Consider the following 26,086-nt stretch of genomic DNA (forward strand, 5'->3'; position numbering starts at 1 on the left):
CCATAATGAAGAGGAAACATGTTTCAGCACAGCCCCAGGAACACCTCCCCAAAGCAGACGTATTCAATAACCTGTCCTGTTGAGTAATGATAAAAAGAGACACTCAGATGCAGACCAGATCCATAAAAAACAGATCTGCAAAAACAGGTACTGAAATTGAAAAGCGGCTATATGGAATGTGTCCACAAATGTATGCCAAGTAAAACCATTCAGGCAGGAAAGGAATCTAGTAAGCCCATTTGGCTAACCGGTCCCCAGCCTTGTCCACTCTGCCCAGAAAGACAGAAGCCTACACACTAACCGTGAGGATGAATTTAACCAGGAGGGAAACAATGACGCATGTTAACTGTTTCAAAGGGCGTGTCAAAATAGTCCCCAAAGAGATCAAGAAAGGGAAGTAAAGGACCCTTGAGATAAGTACAAGGAAGGAAAAGACATTCCATAGGAAAAGAAATGACTGTACAAAGTCAACTCCCAAAGGAATGCAGTTACAGAAAATTCCCTAATGGATCTGTAAAAAAATAACATGTCATGCAAATATGAAGGCTTTGCGAACCTCAATCAGGGGAAAAAAGCACATGTGATGAAGAGGCACCCACCACTTCAGAGAGAGATGGGGTGTAGTTCCAAAAGATACCCCAAGCCTCTCAACCAGTCAAAACCAAGACCATGAAGGAATCAATACAACACCGACACCCGTAACCGCAAGGACAACTGGTGTCATGGGATAGGAGTCAACAAAAGCATTGAAGACTCACGTGAAAATATTCCCGGAATCAAAAAACTGAACCGGGCAGCACTAGAAGAGATGGTGTCGACAGGGCTGAGAACCTAAACAACCGGAGCATAATTGAACATGTCGATAAAAAAGTCCGACCTCGACCTGGATGCCGATATGGATTGCAACATCGATCAAAACTGATGACAATAACATGGCGTCGAGAAGTCGACATCGAGCAGGGAGGTCGACACCCATTAGAAACGTCGACATCACCCACAGGAACAGTGAAAACATGTAGACGCCGACCGAAATCGTGGGCATGAAAGAGAATACAGTTAAAAAAGAAGAACCGGTACCAATGGATACAATGACGGTACCAAGGGTCAACACTCCCGAGATGAAAAAAGCACACAGCACCACTGGAGCAGACGGGAAAGAACACCGATACCGTTGGTCCATGACCGGTACCGATGGTGTCATTCCCAAGCAGAGAGAAAAAGGCACCGGTACCCATGGTGTTATTGCCAAGGAGAGAGAAGAAGACAACGGTACCGTTGGTCCCTGACCGGTACTGATGGTGTCATTGCCAAGCAGAGAGAAAAGGACGTTGGTCCATGACCGGTACCCATGGTGTTATTGCCAAGGAGAGAGAAGAGGACACCGGTACTGTTGGTCCATGACTGGTACTTATGGTGTCATTGCCAAGCAGAGAGAAGAGGACACTGATACTGTTGGTCCACGACTGGTACCGATGGTGTCATTGCCAAGCAGAGAGAAAAGAACACTGGTACTGTTGGTCCATAACTGGTACCGATGGTGTCATTCCCAAGCAGAGAGAAAAAAAGCACCGGTACCATTGGTCCATGACCGGTACCCATGGTGACATTGCCAAGCAGAGAGAAAAGGACACCGGTACCGTTGGGACATGACTGGTACCCATGGTGTTGGTCCAGAGTAAAAAAATAAAAGCACCAGCACCCTTGGTTGATGACCGGTACCATCGGTGTGGTTCTAGAATAGAAGAAAAGAACACCGGTACCTTTGTCTCAGGATCGGTACCATCAGTGTCGCTCCACGCTTCCAAGATGAACATGCCCATATCAAGACAGTCATCGACATCGAAGTGGAGCCAGATATAGGGCTGAAAAAAGGTCAGCAGGACTTGACTCACTGCTACAATGACCTGAAGCCCAAAGGAGAAAACCAACTTACCAAAAGAAGATCACCGACGGTGCGGACTGGAGAATCGGTGCCAGAAGTATGCTGGGTACAGGATCACCAGCATCAACTGGTGCCGGATTCCTGGCGTCATCGACGGGAGACTGTTTCTGGAGAATACACATAAAAATGCGCTGAAGAGGAAAAAAGCAAGGGAAGAAAAAACCGGCAAGGTTGAGGGCCCGACATTGCTAAAATAACAGAAGGATGTAGGTGAAGACAAGTTCTACCACAAAACAACCGTGTGGAGGAAGATTGGGCAGGAAAAAGCAGCCAAGGACAAGAGCCATGCAGAGGGGAGAAAAGAAAATGGCGATCCAAGGCCAAACCAACAACGGTAAAGAAAAAATAAAGTTTAATTGTTTTTTGGGTTTTTTTTGTTAATGTTGTATGAACTTAAGAAAGAAATAAAGAAGATACTGACAAAAAGTCAGTAAACCACAAGAGTGGGAAGGCAGCAAATGAAAAAATTTTCAACAGCCATTGAAAACGCGACTTCCTAGCTCCGCGAAAACTAAGAAACTGAGGTACCACGTGCCTACGTTGGGTGGGAAGGCACTCGCACATGCGAGGTGCGTGCGTCAAGAACTTTTTTCAAGTTCTTGAAGTGTCCGTACCGGGGCTCCTTTGGTGACGTCACCCATCAGTGAGAATATGCTGCCTGCTTGTCCTGAGATAAATATATAAATTCTTCTAGATAGATATCACAAATATAGCAGCAGCTTATAAAAAGACATGAGTGTTATTTTTACTGATCCAGCATAGCAACATGTTGGTTCTGATTTTAGATGCTCTCTTTTGGATATATAGGCAGTCCCCGGGTTAAGAATGGCTTCCATTTTTTTAAACCGTTCTTAAGTTGAATATGTATGTAACTCAGATCCTAGTAGTCTTCCTACCTTCTCCACCTCCTTGAGGCCCTTCTTGTATCCCTTTCCATCCATCCCGCTGTTCCCTCTCCACCACCACATCCAACATTACGCCCTCTCTTCCTCATGCATCTCTATCTCACTTCTCTCCCACCATGTCCAATAATTATCTCTCCCTCCCTATGCCCAACAATTCTCCTCTTAATCTCCCCATGTGCACCATCTCTCTTTCCCTCTCAGACACCCAATTCTCCCTTCCTATTCCCTCCCTCACCTCAGCATCTCTTTCCCTCCATTCTTCCATCCTATGATTCATGCTCCCCTCCTTCCATTCTGTGTTGCAATTTCATGCCCCCTCGCCTCCTTCCATCATTTGTCCGAAGTTTGTGCTCCATCCCTCCCAAAACCCAACACACTCCTCTCCCTCCCTTCATTCTGTGCCTCAAGTACATGCCTCTCTCTGGCGTATGTTTACCTTCTGGCCAGCTCCCTCCTTCTTCCTGTCGCAGTCATTTCTTTGCACAAAACCGCAGGTGGAAGCTCCTATGTGCATCTCGTGGCTGAGCCAGAAGCCTTTCCTCTGATGTCGGAGGGAGGCACATACTTGAGGCACAGAATGTAGGGACGGAGAGGGGAATATTGGGACTTGGGAGTGAGGGAGGAGTGCGATTGGACACCGAAGATAGAATAGGACCCCTGTTCGTAAGTACAAGTCCAACGTAAATCAGATGTTCATAAAACAGGGACTATTTACAAATTCAGATATTTAAAAAAATTTACAAGCTTAAAAGTAATGTGTGCACTTGGTATAAAGAGCTCCTGGCACTCAGAGAAGGAGGAAAATGGTCAACTTGAATATTAAGGTTAGAAATTTGAGTCATCATGGTGAGCCAATCTACAAAGACTAGAAGTTCTTGCCATAAGTTTTAACACATTTATTAACTGCTGTCCTTCCTTTCCCTCTCCCAATGACATGCAGCTGCTGACCTTCCTACTCCTCTCTTCCAATGACCGATGCAGCTGCTGTCCTTCTCATCTACCATGACTAATGCTATTGCTGTCCTTTCCGCCTCCTTTCCCAATAACTGATGCTGCTGTCCTTCACGTCCCACTGATGACCAGCAGTAGTCTCTTCCCCTCGATGACCATCTGTACTACTTTCTTCCCCCATTACCATCGCTGTGCTGCTGTTCCCCCCTCAAGATGACCTATTCTTCTGTTCTCTCCCACATCCCCATGACTGGCACTAGTGCCCTCCTCCCCTCGGATGACCATCAGCATGCTGTTGTTGTCTCTCCTGTCCTCCACCAACACACCAGATGGCCAGTGCTGGGCTCAAACCCCCTCTCCCCCGATGACAATGACATGCTGCTATTCCTTCTACACCACCTCCCCCAAGATGACCGACACTGCTGTCATACACCAGGACACACCACACTCCCATCACACTTTCCTGCACTGAACAAGCTGCCAGCAAATACTGCATGTTGGACTGGTTCAGGGCCTTGAGCTTCTGCGCCTGCTCAAAGTCTGCCAGCACCCACCCTCTCTGAGAATCTGAGCCAGCGGGAGTCAGCAGGCCTTGAGCATGCACAGATGCTCAAGGCCCTGCACCAGCACAATACGGAGGATTGCTGGCAGCTTATTCTGCCTGATTAGAAGTGAAGGGAGGGGAATAGAGCAGAGAAACAGCAGCAGTGTTTGCTGGTCACTGGGGGAGAGGGGACAGCAGGGTGGTAGCCAATGTGCGAGGAATGTTGGAGGGGGGACTTGAATATAAACCGAGACCTCCAATTTTGGGCCATTTCAGTTTATATCTTGGTAAAGTAGACTCACCTCCAGTCTGGCAGCATCTGTACTGCTTTGGAGGTCATAAAACACCTGGAAGGAAAGCACTGCTTTGGTGTGGTAGAGGTGATCTTGTAGCCAAACCTCTGGGTGATTAAATAGCCTCTCATACACAGGACGTATCTCCAGAGATGTCAGCCCAAGAGGGAAAAGTTAGGATACCCATTGAAGCTGGCATTCAGTTATTATGAATACAGCAGGGAGATTGGACGACATGAAAACTGCTTGATAATTTGTTAAGGTGGCCGATCTCAAGGGTCATGTACATAGATTTTAGGCAATATGGGAGAGGAGATGGCTGTCTTAGTAAATGTGGGCTCCAAGGATATAGGAAGGGAGTTCTGGAAGTCAAATTTAGGCTTCCAGTTAAAATGCTGGCATCCAGAACAGCATTCCCAGAAATGTTCATTGTTCCCAGAAATGCTCATTGTTCCCAGAAATGCTCATTGTACTCAAGAGACAGGCATAGATATGAAGTCTTAATGTGAGGATGACATGAAGGTACAGTGAGGAGAGATTTAGATTTGTTAAGAACTAGGTGACATTCTGAAGAAAAGAATAGGTTCCACCAGGGTGGAATTGGGCTGTCTTGTGCTAACCATTAATAAGGACTTTTAGAGCTAGATCCTTGGGAAATTCCAACAATTGATGAAGAGTATTGAATGAATATACTGAGAATTACACTCATTAGCTTCTAATATTGCTGAATGTAGTTTGGCTTGTGTTGTTGAATGAAGTGCAGTATATACTGTATTTTTCACTCCACAAGAAGTTGGTGGAAATAAGGGTGCATCCAAAAAAGTGGGTGGAAATAAGGGTGCGTCTTATGAAGCGAATATAATACCCCCCCCCCCCGGGCGGTACTTTTAAATTGTGGAGGTTGGTCGACGGCAGCCTGCTGATTGTCGGGGCCCGCAGCACACAAGCATGCTAATGCCTGGGCCCACAACACTTCCTAATTGAGCTGGTCACTGGTGCTTTGCTGGACAGCTGCCTGCGGTTTACCGGCATGTCAGGACCAGCGGCGCACAAGCGTACTGTTGTGTGGACGCACGCCACTTCTGAACGGCTGCCTCATTTCTCGCTAGCTCCTCACAAGAACCGAGGCAGCCGTCCAACCAGCGACTGGCACAATTAGGAAATGTCGCGGGCCCAGGCATTAGAGTGCTTGTACGCTGCGGGCCCCAACAATCAGCAGGCAGCCATCCACTGACCTCCACAATGAAGGTACTGCCGGGGGTCTGGGATGGAATTTAAAGGTGCTGGGGGTATGTAAAAGTGATGAGTGATTGGAGGGGGTCTGGGACAGAATTTAAAGGTGCTGGGGGTATGTAAAAGTGATGATTGATTGGGGGGGGGGGGGCTTGGACGGAATTTAAAGGTGCCGGGGGTATGTAAAAATGATGATTGATTGGGGGGGGCTGGGACGGAATTTAAAGGTGTCAGGTATATATTAGTATACAATTTGGTTCAGAATGGGTTTTTTTCTTGTTTTACTTCTTTAAATCTGGTGTCTTATGGTAAGGTGCGTCTTATACAGAGGTTACCGTATTTTCGTTCTATATTTTAGATTAATGCGTGCATTTACTGCACCATACAGAGTTAATGGGAAGTGATTCATGCAGAGAACAAAGCCATTGAAAGATTTATTTTCCTTACAAATAGTTAAGAGTTTCAGATCCTTTCCAGGTGGAGTGCGAATGGTTCCTTCTTTCACAGCTAATTCAATGTCCATTGAACTATGAGAAAGTTGAGTTGCAACATCTATTTCTTAGATACAGGTTCTATAGATGCCAATGTAAGTCACATGTGGGTATGCTGTTCCAAAAGAAAAATGTCAATTGGGATTGCCACTATATCTTTGGGAGCTTCACTACATTTCAGGAAAACAAAACATCATCTTTGCTCTGTATCCTACTGAATAGGGAAGGTATTATCTTTGCATTCTTTTGCATAAATCTGAAGTACAAGACATACTCATATGATGTGTGTTTCTTAAAGGAATACCAGTTAACCAGGTTATTTCCTTCAGGGGAGGGAGTCAACGGCCTGAGACTATGGCTCTACATCATATTCCAGAGTAGAATGGGGATGGGGGGGGGGGGGCAGAGACTGGTCCTTGTAACTTGAATCCAATAGAAAAGCATGAAATCTACTGGATCCTGAGAAAACTATATTCCTCTTTACATCAAGAGTAATCCAGGTGGATTAAGACACTACTGGATCTTGAGAAACTACTGGATCCTGAGAAAACTATATTCCTGAGAAACTACTGGATCCTGAGAAAACTATATTCCTCTTTACATCAAGAGTAATCTAGGTGAATTGAGACACCCGGGACAGCTTAGAATAGATCATTATAACGGATTTCCGGAATATCTTTGCAGTATGTTTAACCATCATTGAACATTCCATGGAGAAAGGACTGAAGTTGTTCTAGTACAGGCAATGAAACCAAAAGGAAGAATATGCCCCTATCACTGTAACAGGTATGGAGGTTAGATGTTTTTTATTTGAACACTGGATCTGCAAGTCTCATTGCACAGAACTGATGGTGAAGCAGCAGCAAAAGATACAGTTCTGTGCAGTCGGTGGAGAAGATGACATATGTGCCTACTCTACACTAAAAGAGACTCTGCATAGAATTTTCGATGACATATTAAAGACTTGTCTGTGCCACTATTATGATTATAGGAACATAAGAATTGCCGCTGCTGGGTCAGTGCAGGGTCAGACCGGTGGTCCATCGTGCCCAGCAGTCCGCTCATGCGGCGGCCCCCAGATCAAAGACCAGTGCTCTAAATGAGTCCAGTCTCACCTGCGTACACTCCAGTTTAGCAGGAACTTGTCCAACTTTGTCTTGAATCTCTGGAGGGTGATTTCCACTATAACAGACTCTGGAAGAGCATTCCAGTTTTCTACCACTCTCTGGGTGAAGAAGAACTTCCTTATGTTTGTATGGAATCTATCCCCTTTCAACCTTAGAGAGTGCCCTCTCATTCTCCCTACCTTGGAGAGGGTGAACAATCTGTCTTTATCTACTAAGTCACAGAATAATCAGTGCAGGATCCAGAGAGATTTCCATTTTAGAATACTACCATAATCGAGATCTTCTGTGCTGAGGAATTGTGTTTAAAGAGCTTTCTGAACTATTTATTTACTTTACTGCGCATGCTTTACTTGTGTACTAGTGCTTAAGAATCATGTCTTAAAACTGAGAAGTCTCAGCCAAGACCTGCACCTGAATTTCTGCAAGATCTGGGTCACAGGTTGGAATAAGACACCTTTAATATTGATTCCGGAAGAGACATTAACAAAATTTGAATTTGCATGCACACCTTGCTACGTGCTGTAAAAATGTGCGTCCAGATCACATAGTATGCAACCCAAAATGGGGTGTGGCCATGGGAGGAGCATGCATAGGTCAGGTGCGCTCCTAAAATTTGCATGCAGTGTTGTAGAATACTGGGGATTATGCCTGGTTTTTTAGCAGGTTTAAGCTCTGATGTCCAAATTCAGGTGCTGAAATCAGTACGCAACGCTATTCTACAATAGGTGTTCATCTTAAGAGTGCGCTTTATAGAATAGCATTAAGAGTCAAATTTTTTCAGCACCATTATCTGAGCCCCAAGTGAACTAAAATTAAATAAGCCATAAAATCTTGTGCTTTAGCATTAATGTGCTATGGAAAATTAATATTTTTAATAGATATATTGCATTAAAAAAATCTCAAATCTATAAGAATAGTACTTCCCATTCTAATCATTCTTGTTTAATATACTGTACTCCTAAGAATCTTGGATGTGGTGCAAAAAGTCAATTTTTGTCTAGAAAGTTATAAAACATGAACATGACTGCTGGAATTTCTAAGGAAATGTATATAACCAACCTCTCTAAATTTCTGAAGATAAAGCTTCAAAGGTTCTACATAACTATCAAATCCCAATGTGGACATGGCAAACAAAATATCTTCTCCATTAATGGTCTTTCGCTTCTCCTGATGACACCTCTCACTTGCTTCAGAAGTAATAAAACTAATGAATTCGCTTACACATTCTTGCACACACTCTTTAGCATCTTTGGCAATCTAAGAAGAGAAACCATTAGTTAATTACTGTAACACAATAAAATGAAACTAACAAAAAACAGCTCAATGAATTGATTCATACAGAAATAATCTCTGAAAAACACCTCTAATGCAACAAAGCTTAAAGTAGCAGGTAATAGACAAAACTAATTAATTCACTTTTTCCTTCTGAATGGTTTATTACCAAGATGAAATAGAGAAGTTGTTTTGTTTGGAGGGGGGGGGTTCTTACTGCTGCTACTTAGGTAAGTGTTACGATAATGAGAAGTACCGGCAGAGTATATACATTTAAGAGCCTGAGTATCTTAAGGAGCAAGTATATAAGTGAGCACAGAAAGATTAGATTCTTATCTCAATCTTCTTTCTTGTAGATGTATCTAGTAGTCCTGAACCATCCCAGGTCCTGCATATGAACCATCCCAGGTCCTAGAGGAATTGAACCACTCTCGAAACTGCCTGTTCTCCTTCCTCCCTGGACGGGACTCCGATTAGCCAATTATCCAAATATGGGTGCATTTGGATCCCTGCCTTGTGGGAAGTGCACAGTACCAGCACCTTGGTAAAGGTGCGAGGTGCTGTTGCTAGGCCAAAGGGGAGCACAGAATTGGAAATGCTGTTGCAGCATATGAATCCTCAAGTACCTCTTGTAGATCGGCAAAATGTGAAGATAGCAGCAATGTTGCCGGGGGAATTTCTTGCCTCCCTTGATTTGACAGAAGACTATCACTGACCAAATGGTCTCCATGTGAAAGTGTGGCACTTTCAGCACAGCGTTGACCAATTTGAGGTTCAGAATTTGCCTCTAGTCACCTGAGCTTTTCTTTGGCACAATGAAGTATAAAGAGTATCTGCCCAACTGGTTATATGGCATAAAGATCCAGTAGCCTTTGCACAGTTGCCTGGACTCTGATGGCTCTCTTTGGCCAGCAAACAGTATGGAAGGGAGGCACAGAACTAAATTTTGTAACTTTCTCAACAACCTCTAGGATCTAACAGTCTGCACCAATCTGAGCCCAGACTGACCAATAGGCAGACAGCCTGCCCTGTATCTAGGGGGGGCTTAGCCCCTGACCTGGCATCGCTGTGCTTTCTTGGAGTCTGGAGAAGGGTGAGAGCCAGAGGCTTGCTGTCTCCTGCCCTGCTGAACCTCTGCCATAACTCCAGAAAAGGACCTCTGCTTCGCTGGGCCTCCCGAATAAGGACAGAATCTTTGAGACCTCAAAAATTTCCATATCCTGGATCTCGAACCATCTGGGGGTCTGCTGACTGACAAGGCCTTAGGAGGATGGTCCTAACACTGGACAACAGGTCATTCAGATCCTTACCAAATAACATCTGCTCCTGAAAAGGAAGCCTGCTCAGTGTTGCATTAGAGGCTGAATCTCCTGCCCACTATCTGATCCAGAGCATTTACTAGCAGAGATAGCACAGGCTGACACCTTGCTCATGACTCTGATGATGTCATACAGAGTGTCTGGTATATAATTCACCTAGATAGGAGCATTTGGGGGTCTTTGTCTTCCTCCAAGGCCGGGACTTGAGGCAGTCAGGTGTGGCAAGCATACAACTGCTGAAAATCTGGAGCCATAGGTTAAAGCTTGGACATAGTCTTAGGCACTTGTAGGGACCCCCTGGTGACTCCCAGTGGTCCATGACCAGTTTTGTGATGTCCAGATGCAAGGGAAAGAATGCGGTCGGAGTAACTGAACTGCTCATAATTGAGCAGTGCGATGAGGGGGATGCAGGAACTTCCAACTTCAGTTCTCACAGTGAGGTAGATATAATGCCTGAAAATGCAGAAGCTTTGAATAGCTGGTGCACCATGGGGGTCTTCCCCCTGGTCCAGAGCCACTACCTCTTCTTGACTATTGTTCTCATGCAGAGAACCAGACTCTGCTAGAAAAACTGCATCATCCTGGGACAATAATGGTATTGAACTGGACTTTCCATCTTCCCAATCTATGTCAGACTGAACATCCTGGTCCAGCTCTGTGTTCTCATCTGGTCAGGGCGCATGCTAAAGGGAGATCACTTTGCTTCTGTTTTCATCATGCCTAACACAGATGCTGAGGACCCTCAGCAGTTTAAATAGGCATTCCACATAAGGCTCACAAAATCTGGAGTGAAGTCTTGTATTGGGTGTCTCGAGAACCCCGGCAGGGAATCCCTGCAAGTCCTCCTGGGCTCTTCAGCAACCACACATCCACACTTAACCAATGCACCTTTGGTGGGCTCTGGAAAGGGTCTCTTCCTTTGGAATCATGCCCCCTGTGGATCCCCAGACCTGGAGGATTCTCAAGAGGCTGAGCCCAAGGCTCCCACCCCTCTCCCATGCACTCTGCTGTACGAGGGACATGGATGCTCCTCAGCCATCCATACATTGCAAACCTGGCATGGTACAGATATAGGAAGGTCTGAGGGATCCGGCCCCATTAGTTTTAAGTAAAATTGAGGGGTTTTGAGGTAGATGAAGGCTTTAAAAAAAAAAAAAATTGTTTAAAATCCAAGATGGCAACTGTCTGCAAAATCGTACCAAAAATGGTCCCTAAAGTGCAAACAAAGCAGGAAAAGGGGTTTTAGAGATGTGGGACCTTGGCTCTGGCTGCAGAAACCTTCAAATTTCACTTTTGGAGACATCTCCTATTTTCCCCATAGGCTATAATAGCCTTAATCACTGTGCCATATTCTTGCCTGCTTCAGCATAGGAGTACAGCTGTGACAAACAGAGAACTCTGCCTCAAAGGTTCACGGTACGAACTTGGTCTTCGGGCTACCAGTTGGACTGAGCCTCAACCCCCAGGAAACTTCATGCTGCAAAGGGAGAGGACCATGCAGCTGACCCACAATTAAGCCCAGCCAAGACAGAGCCAGTCAGCCTGAGCTCAAGCTCCTGATAAATCAGGGATGTGAGCAGCTATGCAGGGGACAGCCCTGAGCTCCAAAAAAATACAAAAGCAGGCTGGCTAACTAGGTGTCCCTGAGGGTTGATCCTGCTAGAAGTAGACTTCTACAGCACGAGTCTATGTCTTCACCGAGGTAGAGGTCCCAACAACTGGGATCTAAGCCTCCAACTGAACACTAAGAAAAAATACCCAAAAATAATAAAACCTCAGAGCAGAAACACTTCTCAGCAACTTGCTTGCAGAAAAAAAACTGAGGGAGCAGAAATAGTTTCCTGGGAAGGAGGAGGATTTCAAAAATGATTGACAGCATTCTGCAAGCAACTTGCAAATTCAGATGCATAACTCTAGCATTCAGGGCTACTAGATACATTGCACTAGAACTTCATTTAGGCACCCTGATGCTGCACAGTGAGAGCCTATTTTATAACAGCATCTGAGCACTAAGATTTAGGGGGTAATCATCAACAGGCACTACTACATTAACGTTTGCTAAATGCTAAAGACACTCATAGGAATATGATGGTCATCTTTAGTGGCCGTTGATTTAATTCTACCCTAAGTTATAGAATACTAGTGTAACCCAGTATCAGCATACCTTACATTTACATGCCCACAGTTACACCAGCTGAAGACCTGGTGTGATTATGGAAGAACAACTTACAGTATTCTGAAAGTTACGTGTGACAAGCATGCATAGTGATTTCTGCCAAAAACTTCTAGAAAATAAACTAGGTAGTATCTGGCTCCATTTGATGTCAGTCAAGACTCGACAAGTACGTGTTTCAGCCGTAAGGCCTGCCTCAGGAGTCTTGTTAATATGGTGTTTCTCAAGCATATAAGCAAGCAAATGGAGTTGACAAAAAGTAAACGATCAAGACTCTTCCACAATGGGACACTGGGCTTCATGAACATGGGGCCCTGTGCAGCCACTCCTGTTGCCAGTGCCTAAGTTTCCAAGTTTATTGCAAATTTGATTGAACACTTATCAAAATACTAAGGGGCTCATAATAAAAGAAACCCAAACATCCAAAAAGGGGCCCAAATCGGTACTTGTTCAATCAAAAAGCCAGATCGTCCAAGTACTGATTATCAAAGCTGGTTTTAGATGTATCTAAAACCAGCTTAGGCCTTTCCCCTGCCTCTAAATACCTAGATCGAAAAGAGGCATTTTTAGAGGACGGGAAAGGGCGGGAGGTGGGCCGACCTAGACTTAGTCGTACAGCAAGTATAATCAAAACCTTGAACAGGTTACCTAGTCGGAATTTATTCAAAACAGGTATAAATTCTAAAAAGGGGCTGCTGAGTTGATCGCGGCTGCTGCGATCAGCTCAGCGGCCCTGGCAACCTGCCCACCCTCCACCGCAATGATTGCAGCAGGAGAGATGCCTCATCTCCACTGCCGCAATAGCGATCCCCGAACTGCCGAGAACTGCGGCACTTCAGGGTGAGGATCGCGGCAGGAGAGATGCAGAGCCTAACCCTTCCTGCCCATGATGACCCCACCCCCACCCCCCCAAACTGATACAGGCAGGAGGGAGCCCAACCCCTCCTGTCCACGATGACCCCCCAACCCCTCCGAACCGATACAGGCAGGAGGGAGCTCAACCCCTGCTGCCCACGACGTACCCCCCTAAAATATGGGCAGGAGGGATCCCAGGTCCTCCTGTCCATGATGCACTCCTCCCAAGACTGCCCCAAGAACCCACAATCGCCCTTCTCACCCTGCGACTAGCCCCCCCCACCCCCCTTATTCACAATCAGTTGGCTGGGCTCCAAGCCTATCCATGTGGCAGGCTCGCCATCCACCAAATGGAGGGCCTTAGGGCCTGATTGGGCCAGGGCCTAAGGCTCCGCCCACAGGAGGGGCCTTAGGTGCCTGGGCCAACCAGAATAGGTGGGGGGTTGTCGTGGGCAGGAGGGGGTTGGGCTCCCTCCTGCCTGTATTGGTTCGGGGGTGAGGGGTTGTGTCTCAGCAGGAGAGATTGGCTATCTCTCCTGCCGCGATAGCGGTCCCCCGAAGTACCATGAACTGCGGCACTTCGGGGTGAGGATCATGCCAGGGGAGATGAAGCATGTCTCCTGCCATGATCCTTCGCCTAAAAGGTCTGGTTTTGGGCGTTTGGGACTTAGGCTATTTTTTGGTTGATAATGTGTTGTAAGTTTAGACGTAATTGTGGTCTGGCCGCTTAATCTGCTGAATGTAGAGGTAGGCCATTCTCAAAAAAACCCCTAATTTTGGATGGTTTTGTTGGACATTTTCCCTGCTGCTACTTTCAGCGTTTAGGGCCTTAGGCCAAAAGGGGACTTAGACATGTTTTTTTATTATGCCCCTTCACGTGTTTTACAACAATAAAATAGGGGTAAAAACAAAATTAAAAACAACAATAATAAACAAAGTTTTACTCAGACAAACAAAGTAAACGTATTAAGAACGAGAAGGAAAGGAGGGAGAACTACCCTGGCAACAGGAGTAGCTGCACAGGACCCCATGTTCCAAGAAGCCCCATGTCCCATTGCGAAAGAGTTTTGATTGTTGACTTTTTGTCTTTAACTCCATTTGCTTGCTTGTATGCTTGAGCTAAACACCATATTATCAAGACTCTTGAGGCAGGCCTTATGGCTGAAACATGAATGTATTGAGTCTTGACTACAATAAAGATATTGAGAACCACAGGTCGCCTTCTCTGTCTTTTTATGCTTTTTCCGTGGAAAGGTAGGATCTCCTGTTTGGGTGCTGTGCTCCATTTGATTTCAACCAGTAGTAAGATGATATAATCCTGGTTAGGGTTACCAGATGTCTGGATTTACCTAGACATGTCCTTTTTTTAGAGGGCAGTCCAGGAGTCTAGACAGTTTTCTGGACTGGAGGAAGTTTGCCCGGGTTTTGGACTCACTCTCTTTAGTTCAGCCCCCACCTTGGAGTCAGGAATGGCTCTCGTGAGCCTCCCCTATCGTCATGTATCTCTTCCAGTGCTGCAATTTCAAAACTTTGGGCAGCTGGAAGCATTAGAGGAGTGATCCTGATGCCATCAGCCTGCCCCAAAAGCCTTTACTCTGCAGTTTCCGCCTATGTGGGAACAGGACGTGCTGCAGAGTGAAGGCTTCCAGGGCAGGCCGACGGCATCAGAATCACTCGCTAATGCTGTCGGCTGCCCGAAGTTTTGAAATTGCAATGCTGGAGGAGGTACATGGGAACAGGGGAGACTCAAAAAGTCATCCCTGATTCCAGGGTGGCTCAAGTGGGGGGCTGAAGAGAGGCAGCACTGGGGGTTGGGGCAGTATACAGGTGAAACTGGGGGAGAGGGGTGGGGTCAAGTGTGCTCTTTTTTGACTTACCAAACCTGGTAACTCTAATTCTGTTTAACCCACTAAGATAATTAAGGACAGCTTTAGCTTCAGGTGATATACTGTATATCATGCATCTTCTTCCTCTCCAACCCTCTCCCATTAGGAAAAGAAAGAAATGAAAATTGGTGCAATATAATTAAGCTGGGCCTGTAGGGCTCCACAGCTTCTTGCTACCATGCAATAGTTTCTTAGGGGGAAAAAAAAGTATGCCTGATCTTACATGTTATTCTGGTGGCTAATGCTACTGCATGAATATAACTTACAAGAGATTCACAAGCCCTTTTTTGTTACAAGGTAGATACTAAACTAAACTAAAGCTTAACTTTGTATACTGAGTCATCATTCTGAGAAGGCTCGACTCAGTTTACAGCAATTAAATAAACAGGGAATGATTTACAAATGATAAACAGAAGATAATGGCAAAATTTCAAAAGAATTAATTTTCAAAATGTTTGGCAAATAGAGTAGTTTTTAAAGTGCAAAATTAATAATTAAAAAAAATGTACAACTTCAGCTAGGTTTGTCTACATTGTACTGACAGGAATATGATGGGTGAAAACATTACTTTTCCTGTATTGGGTATGGCATTTTTCATTATCCTTGCCACATTTGCAATTGGAAGGTATATATCTTGTTCTCTGAAGCTCTCTTTTGATCCATTTGTATCATCAGGGTCATTCAAGCTGTCCTCTGTGTCACCTAATAAAATACAATTTAGGAACAGCATGTGCTCATAACAATCTTTCAAAATTATCAGCAATGTTCAATATTCAATGGAACTAATGCAATAAATGTGTCCTCTGTGTTACCTAATAAAGGGCTCCTTTTATCAAGGAGCAGTAGAAGGTTTACATTTTATTTTTAGTATTACCGTGAGCCAGCGATATGCCTTTAGCACTTTTGGCTGCTCTCGGCATATTCATCAGCCAAATCATCATTTGAGATCTTCTAGCAAGCTTCTGTTGGATGTTTCAACTTTTAGACAGATAAGACTTGATTTTATCGTTCAATGATTATTCAGGTAGAGGGTGCTCAACTTTGGAATATACTACCATATCAGCTGCAGAATATTAGCTCAATATGTGTCCTGCAAAAGGCAAGAGATGGGTGAAGGTTCAACATCTCTAGTGTGTTGATCATTCTATTGTCACACACTACGAGTAGGGGAATTGTGCAGCTTAGGAGGGAGGGGGGGCATCTTGACTGGTAAGTTAAATAATGTCAGCAGTACACCACATATCATCTTCATCTTGTTTGGCTGCTTATATGGTTTGTATAGTGGTGACTTCAGAACCATCATTTAAACATGGGTGACCTGGGTGTACACAGAGTGGTGGGCAAGGCTCTGGTCACCTTGTTAGGCAGACTGGATTGACCATTAAGGTCTTTTTTTTTTTTTTTGCTGTCATTTGCTGTGTAATATTACACTTCAGAAAACAATTGAAGGCTCATCTTATCGCATTTAAGCAGATTTGTTTAATCTAGAAGGTTAACAGCAAGATTTTATGTATTGGGTATTTTATGATGATTTTGGGCTCCTTTTACTAAGGTACGCTAGCGTTTTTAGCACACGCAAAAATTTACCTCACGGTACGCTTCTAGAATAACGCCAGCTCAATGCTAGCACGCTCGGCAATTTAGCGCGTGCTATTCTGGGCATTAAGGCCCTAACGCACCATACGTTTTACATTGTACACCTAGTATTGTAAGGTAGTACAGTTTAAAAATATTTTAAATAAATAAATAAATATCTCAGTTACGAAAAGGCATAACTGTTCTTCAATTATGACTTTTGAACTTGAATATAAAGAGAAGAACATCTACATCTTTAAGTATAACTTTTATCATGTCAAAAGAATTTAGGCAGTAAATTCTTCAACTGTACATAGAAACATGACAGCAGATAAAGGCCAGATGGCCCATCCAGTCTGCCCATCTAAACATCCATTATCTCTTCCCTTCCCTAAGAGATCCCACGTGCATGTCTTAAATTCAGATACAGTGTCTCCACCACCTCTACTGGGAGACTATTCCACGCATCTCTCACCCTCTCTATAAAAAAAGTATTTCCTTAGATTACTCCTGAGCCTATCACCTCTTAACCTCATTCTTTGCCCTCTCACTCTGGAGTTTCCTTTCAATTTAAAGAGACTTGCCTCATGCGTATTTATGCCACATATGTATTTAAACATCTCTATCATATCTCCCTCTCCTTTAAGTCTGTAGGGGTGCCCACAGTTTTTGGGCTTGCGAGCTATTTTTAAAATGACCAAGTCAAAATGATCTACCAACAATAAAATAAAAAACAAACAAACACATACACAACGCACACTTTACGCAGAGAAAATGTTAATTATCATTTATATTCTGGGGGTTTTTCAAAGAGGTCAAGGCAGATGACTCTATGCACTGTTACCTCAGTAACAACCATACAAAAATAGACAAATATACCCCCCTCCCGTTTTACTAAACCACGACAGCAGTTTTTAGCGCAGAGAGCTGCGCTGAATACCTTGTGCTGCTCTCGATGCTCATAGGCTCCCTGCGCTAAAAACCGCTATTGCAGTTTAGTAAAAGGGGGCCATAGTGCAAAATATAGACAGCAGATATAAATTCTCAAAACGGACACATTTTGATCACTAAATTGAAAATAAAATCATTTTTCCTACCTTTGGTGTCTGGTGATTTCATGAGTCTCTGGTTGCACTTTCTTCTTCTGACTGTGCATCCAATATTTCTTCACTTCTTTCAGCCTGTATGCTTCCTCTCCTCCAGACCTTATTCCCTCCCCCAACTTTTTCTTCCTTTCTCCCTGCCTCCCTTTCTTTTTTTTCTTTCTTCATGCCCCCTTCTTTCCTACTGTCTCCCTGTCTGCCCCTTTCTTTCTTTCTCCCTGCCCTCCCCCAAGCCACTGCCGCCATCAGGGAACAAGCCCCCAGGCCACTGCCGCCACAAGCTCTCATGCTGCTGCCCATGTGTTGGGCTGACCATCATTCATTCCTCTCCCCGACGTCAATTCTGTCATCGGAGAGGAAGTTCCGGGCCAGTCAGGCAGCAATTGGCTGGCCCGGAACTTCCTCTCAGATAGCAAAATTGATGTTGGGGAGAGGAAGGCTGATTGGCCCGGTAGATTGTGAAGGCAACGCGAGTCTATCATGGAGCCCGGGATGGGCTCCGCGATCGACTCACTTTGCCTTCGCGATCTACCGGTTGATCGCAATCGATGTAGTGGGCACCCCTCCTCTAGACCAACTCCATCCTGTTTATATCTTTTTGAAAGTCCAGAATTGTACACAATATTCTAAATGAGGCCTCACCAGCTTCAACTGCCTGTAAAAGTCAACTATGGAACAAGTAGAGAAAAGGAACCATATAATCTTCCTGCTTTCCTTGGGGGGAGGGGGGAAAACTGTAGCGACTGGTAGTCTCAAGGAAAAACTAAAGTCTCTTATTCTAAAATTCTATACATAATGTACATCTAGGATTGCAATAAAATGATCAGTGGTAAAAGTAACAGTACAAATTTCACTCCTCTCACCCTTCTAGGATGGCAAGCCTCTCTTCAGTATTGCTTTCAACCCTAGGCACTTTCAGAAACAGGAAAAAGATAATTTAACCCAAAGCTTCCCTGAACCACTGGAATAATCTCAGTTTTAAAGATTTCTTACCATCATGAGGCTGTATTACATAATGACTTCCACCAATGTAATCTCCAGAAATTCCTAATTGGGAAGCATCAGTTGTAGCATTGTCACCATCCATCTATTAAAAAGGGAGGAAATGGACAATAAATAATAATCAAATTGTGTATTTCAGTGTCTAGTCAGATTTTCAGCATATCCAGAATGAAACTGCATGAGATAAATTTGCATGTTACTATCTCATACACCTTCACTGTGAGCATCTTGAAAACCTGACTAGCTGGGTGTGTCCCGAGGACTGGGTTGAGAACCGCTGGTTTATTTTAATAAACGCAGAACTTACATGTAACTATAATAGCGCAATGAACTGAATAATTGGAGGAATGAATTAAACACAAAAGCTTAAGGGGTCCTTTTACTAAGCTGCAGTTAAAAGTGCTTACTGCAGGACACGCTGAGAAGTCCTGCAATAATTTTACAATCTGCTTGGCAAACCATGTGCTAAAAATAAAATCAGTTTTATTTTTTTCACAGAGGAGCCACATCTGAGGGCAGAGAGTGGGCATTTCTGTACTAATCAGTTATCATGTTTACATTATTGCACACTGATTAGCACATTAGCCCTTACCACCACAAAACAGGTGGTAGTAAGGGCTCAAATGCTAATTTAGTGCATGGCTATTAATGGGAAAAAAATGGCCATTTTCTGGATATGCTAAACATAGCCTTAGTGCATAGGAAAGACACCTGAAAGGGAGTTGTAAAGCTGCTTTTTAGTGCAGCTTAGTAAAAGGACCCCTAAGAAATGGCAGACAATTGATAGAGGTAAAAACATAGAAAGGAGACAGTTTGAAGAAGGATTTTAACTTGTTCAAATCAGAAACTTAGAAGTAACTAATACAAAGCTAAGCTGTTTCCCAAAAGTTATCTCTGAGAAGAGTACCACAGAACACCTTATAGCAGAGATGGGCAATCAAGATCTTTGAGTACTACTTTCCACAATGAATATTACATGAGATCTATTTGAATCTCAAGCATAGTCATTGCTGAAATTCTGAAAACCCAAATGGGTTGTGGCCCTACACAACTGTGGTTGCTCAGCCCTGCTTTATAGCCTTGGTCTTCCACTCACAATCCTCAATGGCCACCGATGGGTCAGATTTTCAGAATATTCTTGAATACCGATAATATTTGCATACAGTGGAAATAGTAAGTATACAAATCTGTCTCATGGATATTCATGAGAAATATCCTGAAAACCAGACCTTTTAGGAGGCCCTTGAAGACACATGAAAACCAAGGCCTTTTGCAAAGGCAATCCAAAAGGATGATCACCTCCCTTGAATGCTTGGGCTGCAGATTAGATCCTTCTATCTAACTTTAGATGCTGCTTTCATCTATATTTAAAATATTTATAACTTATACCCTACCAGAGTTGTAGATAGTGTAAGTCAATATACATAAACAAACAAAAAATTAATCCTAATTTTTTTATTATCTCTCACACAAACACATCACATACATTTCCATGTCCCCTCAGTTAAGTTCTATCCATTCCAAACTCTCTATGGTGCTCACATTTTCAAAGCAGATTAATATCTCAAAATGGCCCAAACCCCTCCCCAAAAAACCTTTTCATCCGATGATAATGTCCAAATCACGATTTTCAAAAGAGAGAATTTGGATGCTTTACACTGCAATTCATCCAAAGGGCTGTTGGAGGCATGTTTTTTGTGGGACTAGGTCAGGCCCAAAATTAGGATTTCTTTCAGCAATAATGGAATGGGAAGAAATGTCTATGACAAAAAAAAAGAAGTTTGCTTTCATCTAGACCTGTTTTCAACCATGTCTAGGGTACAAACAAGTGCCCTGATTGAGCAGCTGACCATTGGAGGGATGAGGGAATGATCCCTCCACCTACCAGTGATTACTGACTCTCCCACACCACTGTCACTTTAGCACAGTTACTTACCGTAACAGGTGTTATCCAGGGACAGCAGGCAGCTATTCTCACATATGGGCGACGTCACTGACGGAGCAAGCAGACTTGCTTGAAGAAACTCGAAGTTTCGAGTTGTTCGCACCGCGCGTGCACGAGTGCTTTCCCACCCAACGCAGGGTGCATCTCCTCAGTTCAGATAGCTAGCAGAGAAGCCAACCAGGGGAGGTGGGTGGGTTGTGAGAATAGCTGCCTGCTGTCCCTGGATAACACCTGTTACGGTAAGTAACTGTGCTTTATCCCAGGACAAGCAGGCAGGTATTCTCACATATGGGTGACCTCCAAGCTAAGCAGAATGGGATGGTGGGAGTGTTGGCAATTTAGGAGAATAAATTTTGTAATACTGTTTGGCCAAACTGTCCATTCCATCTGGAGAAAGTATCCAGACAATAGAGAGAAGTGAAGGTATGAACCGAGGACCAAGTAGCAGCTCTACAAATTTCCTCAATAGGTGTAGATCTGAGGAAAGCTACTGAAGCTGCCATTGCTCTGACTTTATGGGCTGTGACTTTACTGTGAAGGGATAATCCAGCCTGTGCATAGCAGAAAGAGATACAAGCCGCCATCCAGTTGGAGATGGTACGCTTAGAAATAGGATGGCCCAACTTATTTGGATCGAAGGAAACAAAAAGTTGAGGAGCAGTTCTGTGTGGTTTGGTACATTCTAAGTAGAAGGCCAAAGCACGTTTACAGTCCAGAGTATGAAGAGCTGATTCTCCAGGATGAGAATGAGGCTTTGGAAAAAACACTGGAAGTGCGATGGATTGGTTGAGATGAAATTCCGAGACCACTTTAGGTAGGAATTTAGGATGAGTATGGAAAACCACCTTGTCATGATGGAACACAGTGAATGGTGGGTCAGTAACAAAAGCTTGCAGTTCACCGACTCTTCGAGCTGAAGTGAGGGCTATGAGAAACACCACTTTCCAAGCGAGATACTTCAGATGAGCCTTATCAATTGGTTCAAATGGAGGCTTTATGAGTTGAGTAAGGACAACATTGAGGTCCCAAACCACAGGAGGAGGATTAACATTGAAGAGTCCTTTCATGAATTTGGAAACCACTGGATGAGCAGAGAGGGGTTTCCCTTCAATAGGCTGATGGAAAGCCGCAATTGCACTGAGATGGACTCGGATGGATGTAGACTTGAATCCAGAATTGGATAAGTGCAACAGGTAGTCCAAAACAGAAGATAAGGAGGAATGCTGAGGTTCTGTATGATGAGAAAAACACCATTTAGAAAATCTAGTCCACTTTTGGCGATAGCATTGTCTAGTGGTAGGCTTCCTAGAAGCTTCTAAGACATCTCTTACAGATTGAGAAACTGAAGAGGAGTTACGTTGAAAGGTACCAAGCTGTCAGGTGTAGAGACTGCAGGTTGGGATGAAGCAGAGATCCTTGACTCTGTGTAAGCAGAGAAGGAAAAACTGGTAGAAGGTATGGCTCCCTGGTGCTGAGTTGAAGTAGAAGGGAGTACCAAGGTTATCTTGGCCACTGAGGAGCGATTAGAATCATGGTGGCACGATTGTTTTTCAACTTGACCAGAGTCTTGAGAATGAGAGGGAATGGAGGGAATGCGTAGAGGAAGAGATTTGTCCATTCCAGAAGAAAAGCATCTGCCTCGAGGCGGTGAAGAGAGTATATCCTGGAGCAGAACTGATGCAGTTTGAAGTTATGGGGAGCCGCAAAGAGGTCTATCTGAGGGGTTCCCCATTGTGAAAAAATATGATGAAGAGGCGAGGAATGGAGAGTCCATTCGTGAGGTTGCAGAAGACAACTCAAGTTGTCTGCCAAGCAATTCTTCGCCCCTTGAATGTAGACAGCTTTGAGGAAGGTGTTGTGGCGGATTGCCCAGTCCCAAACCTTCAGAGCTTCTTGACAAAGGGAGGCAGATCCCGTCCCTCCTTGTTTGTTGACATAATACATGGCGACTTGGTTATCCGTCCGAATGATGACTACCTGGTCGCGAAGAAGATGTTGAAAAGTGTTGAGCCTTGAAGATCGTTCTGAGTTCCAACAGATTTAGGTGACATTGACGATCCGTACTGGTCCAGTGGTCTTGAGTACGGAGACCATCAAGATGAGCGCCCCAAGCATAGGTCGAAGAGCCTGTCTTGAGGACCTTCTGATGAGGGGGCATTTGAAAAAGCAAGTCTCTGGAAAGATTGGAAGAGAGCATCCACCAACGAAGAGACTTCTTCAAGGAAGAAGTGACTGAAATGTGTCGAGAAGGAGGGTCGCAAACTTGCATCCATTGAGATGCCAGGGTCCACTGAGGAATTCTGAGGTGAAGTCTGGCAAAAGGAGTCAAGTGTACTGTGGAGGCCATGTGACCCAGAAGTACCATCATGTGTCTCGCTGAGATGGAAAAGCGGGAAGACACTGTATGACAGAATTGAAAAAGAGCTTCCAGACGTTGTTATGGAAGGAATGCTCTGAGTTGGACAGTGTCCAGAACAGCTCCAATGAATCGTAGATTCTGAGAGGGCTGAAGTTGAGATTTGGGAAAGTTGATTTCGAATCCCAAACTTTGTAGGAACCAGGTAGTCCGTTGGGTCGCTACAATAACCCCTTGAGATGTGGAATCTTTGATGAGCCAGTTGTCGAGGTAGGGAAATACTTGAAGACCATGGTTCTGGAGAGCTGCCGCTACCACTACCAGGCACTTGGTGAACACTCTGGGAGATGAGGCCAGGCCGAAGGGTAGTACTCTGTATTGATAATGCAGATTCCCCACCCGAAATATGAGGTATTGACGAGAGGCCGGATGAATGGGGATATGAGTGTAGGCCTCCTTGAGATCCAAAGAGTCGTTCTGCTCGAGAAGGGGATAAAGAGATGCCAGAGACAACATTCTAAACTTTTCTTTGACTAAAAATTTGTTGAGAGCCCTGAGATCCAGAATGGGTCGCAGATCCCCCGTCTTCTTCAGAACAAGGAAGTAACAGGAGTAAAACCCCCCTGTTCTGCTGTTCCAAGGGAACTGGTTCGATGGCATGGAGAGAAAGCAGAGCTTGAGCTTCCTGAAGAAGAAGGGTGGTCTGGGATGGATTGGAAAGATACTCTCTTGGAGGAAGCTCTGGTGGAACCTGAGTGAAATGAAGAGAGTATCCTTCTCTGATGATGGAAAGTACCCAGAGGTCGGATGTAATTATAGACCATCGGTTGTAAAAATGATGGAGACGACCTCCTATAGGGAGAAAAGGAGACATGTGGGAAACAGAAACCAGAGGTACAACTATATGATGGGAGGGATGTTATTAAATGAGAGTACCCAAGAAAGGGACTTGGGGGTAATGGTGGACATGACAATGAAGCCGACGGCACAGTGCGCAGCGGCCGCTAAGAAGGCAAACAGACCCCTGCGTCTAGCTGTTCTTCACATAAGTGTTGCTGCTCTGATAAATGAATTGTTCATATTAAGACAGCACTTTGTCAGTGCCAGTGTTAATGTTTACTCATTTATACCTGCCTTTATCCAAGGCAGAGAACAATATGATCCTACATCTGTCTATTACTTTAGTTAAAAAAAAAAAAAAGAAACAGGATGTTGGTTGGGTTTTTTTTTTTTTTTGGGGGGGGGGGCTCACACAACTCTAAACCCAATTTAATAGTCATGTGCCTTTTTTAGTTCATGGAGAAAAAGGCTTCAGGTAGCAACTTGTTTTATTGTAGTAGCTGCTGGCTCATAAATTGAATCTGACAAGTTCTTGAAGACAGATTACTGAACAGCTACTGAAGAGGCAGCATCAGTTGCTCTGCACTCCTAATTTTTTTTAGAACATTTTACTCATAAATAACTCATTTTTGTATTTCTTTTCTCATTTTCCACAGTTTTTAATTCCTCTGTAAACATACTTTGTGAGGATTCATAAAACCTGGATGCAAGGTCAAGCTTCAGGGCCTAGCTACCAGACCTCAGCAGAGGCACCAACCCCGGAGTCACACCTAGGGCAGGAGGGTCAGGCTTTTGCCAGGCAAGAATTAATCACTGGGACGGGGCCCAGGAGAATGATGATTTGCTTTTGGGACCAGGAGAATCTGTTGACAGGTTAGGGAGAGTTAGGACACATTGCTACTTCTTGGTCCAGTTCCGGCAAATAGAACTGGTAAGTTAGGACTGGAAAGAAGACTCTGCTGCTGGGCTTTAGCCAGGCACATCCTGGAGGTAAGTGACAAAAGGAGGGAGTGAAAGAGCAAAATAAACAAAAGATAAATAAAAAGTAAGAAACATAAAATTCTGTTTGAAAATTTTCCACTCCTGATGATCTCTGGCATACATACTGTTTTTGTAGGGTCCATTTACCATTGTTACCTTTTTCATTTTTGCAGTCCAAAGACAGGTAGAAATATTTGACAGTTCTTTAGATCACAAAAATTATAGTTATCTTTGGAGGGCTTATACTCTTCATCAGCTATGTATCAAGTTGTCCACAGAAAAACTGTATATTTTATATAAGTTACATAAGAACCGCCATCTCCGGATCAGACCTTCGGTCTATCAAGTCCGGTGATCCGCACATGCGGAGGCCCAGCCAGGTGTACACCTGGCATAATTTTAGTCACCCATATCCCTCTATGCCTCTCGTAAGGAGATGTGCATCTGCCGGGGGTCGCGTAACTACATATATCATAGTGCCCTTAACAGTACTTATATATACATTATACATTTGTCTTCAGTTAAGATACCACCCACTGTCCCAGATAGATCTACACCTTAGCCCTGGTTCTTGCATTTGGCTCCGCTGTTAACGTAAATAACCCTCTCCCTATGGTTTTTCTGTCTATTAGATTGTAAGCAGCAAGAACTGTTTATTATTGTTTGATCAAGGGCTGTTAAGAAGCCTGAATATTGTGTTTCTTTAGGAGCTCAAAGAGTAGGGTGGTGGAAGCACCACTGCAGGCACTGTGAGCTCCCCCTATTACTGGAGTTCAAACAGGAAATAGAGTACAGGGGTGTCCAACCTTTTGGCTTCCCTGGGCCGCATTGGACAAAAAAAAATTTTCTGGGGCCACACAAACACTAGCCGATGAGAAAAAAAAAAAAAAAAGGCTGGGCAGGTCCCAAATTTGCAATAACTAATATAGAAGATGTACGTATCTAATAATAAACCTTCATTAAAGGGACACTGTGGAGAGGAACCCAAAAAAGTAGTAATGCTTACCACATGCACCGCTGACAATGGGAGCAGCCACAGGCTTCCGCATCCCACTCTGATGAGCAAGGACGCACGCTCCTGGTTTTCCCATTCACTTCCATTACAGCTATGGTGAGTCTCTTCAGAGGTGAGCCTCGTCAGAGCGGGGATGCTGCATCAGCTGTCAGCGGCACATGTGGAGGATCGTTCAGTCAGGGTAAATATTACTGTTTTTTGGGCCTCCCTCTTTGAGCTTAGGCTCCCTCAAAATGAACATCTCTCCTGCTGTAGCTAGTAGGGATACCCAAGCCTCA

The 26,086-nt window shown here is 44.3% G+C and overlaps 1 protein-coding gene across 3 annotated transcripts in view; it reads right to left on the reverse strand.

The window, feature by feature from the left end:
* NFYB (nuclear transcription factor Y subunit beta) overlaps positions 1 to 26,086 on the reverse strand; it is a 67,914-nt gene that overhangs the window by 28,479 nt on the left and 13,349 nt on the right. For all 3 annotated transcript variants that reach the window (XM_033951480.1, XM_033951479.1, XM_033951477.1), the window contains exons 2-4: positions 18,663 to 18,756; positions 15,560 to 15,693; positions 8,546 to 8,743 (exon numbers count right to left, since the gene is read on the reverse strand). In XM_033951480.1, coding sequence (XP_033807371.1) covers positions 8,546 to 8,743; positions 15,560 to 15,693; positions 18,663 to 18,756 — 426 coding nt within the window. The remainder of the gene's footprint in view (positions 1 to 8,545; positions 8,744 to 15,559; positions 15,694 to 18,662; positions 18,757 to 26,086) is intronic.

The sequence above is a fragment of the Geotrypetes seraphini genome, chromosome 7 (genome assembly GCF_902459505.1).
Source record: "Geotrypetes seraphini chromosome 7, aGeoSer1.1, whole genome shotgun sequence".
Taxonomy (NCBI): Eukaryota; Metazoa; Chordata; class Amphibia; order Gymnophiona; family Dermophiidae; genus Geotrypetes; species Geotrypetes seraphini.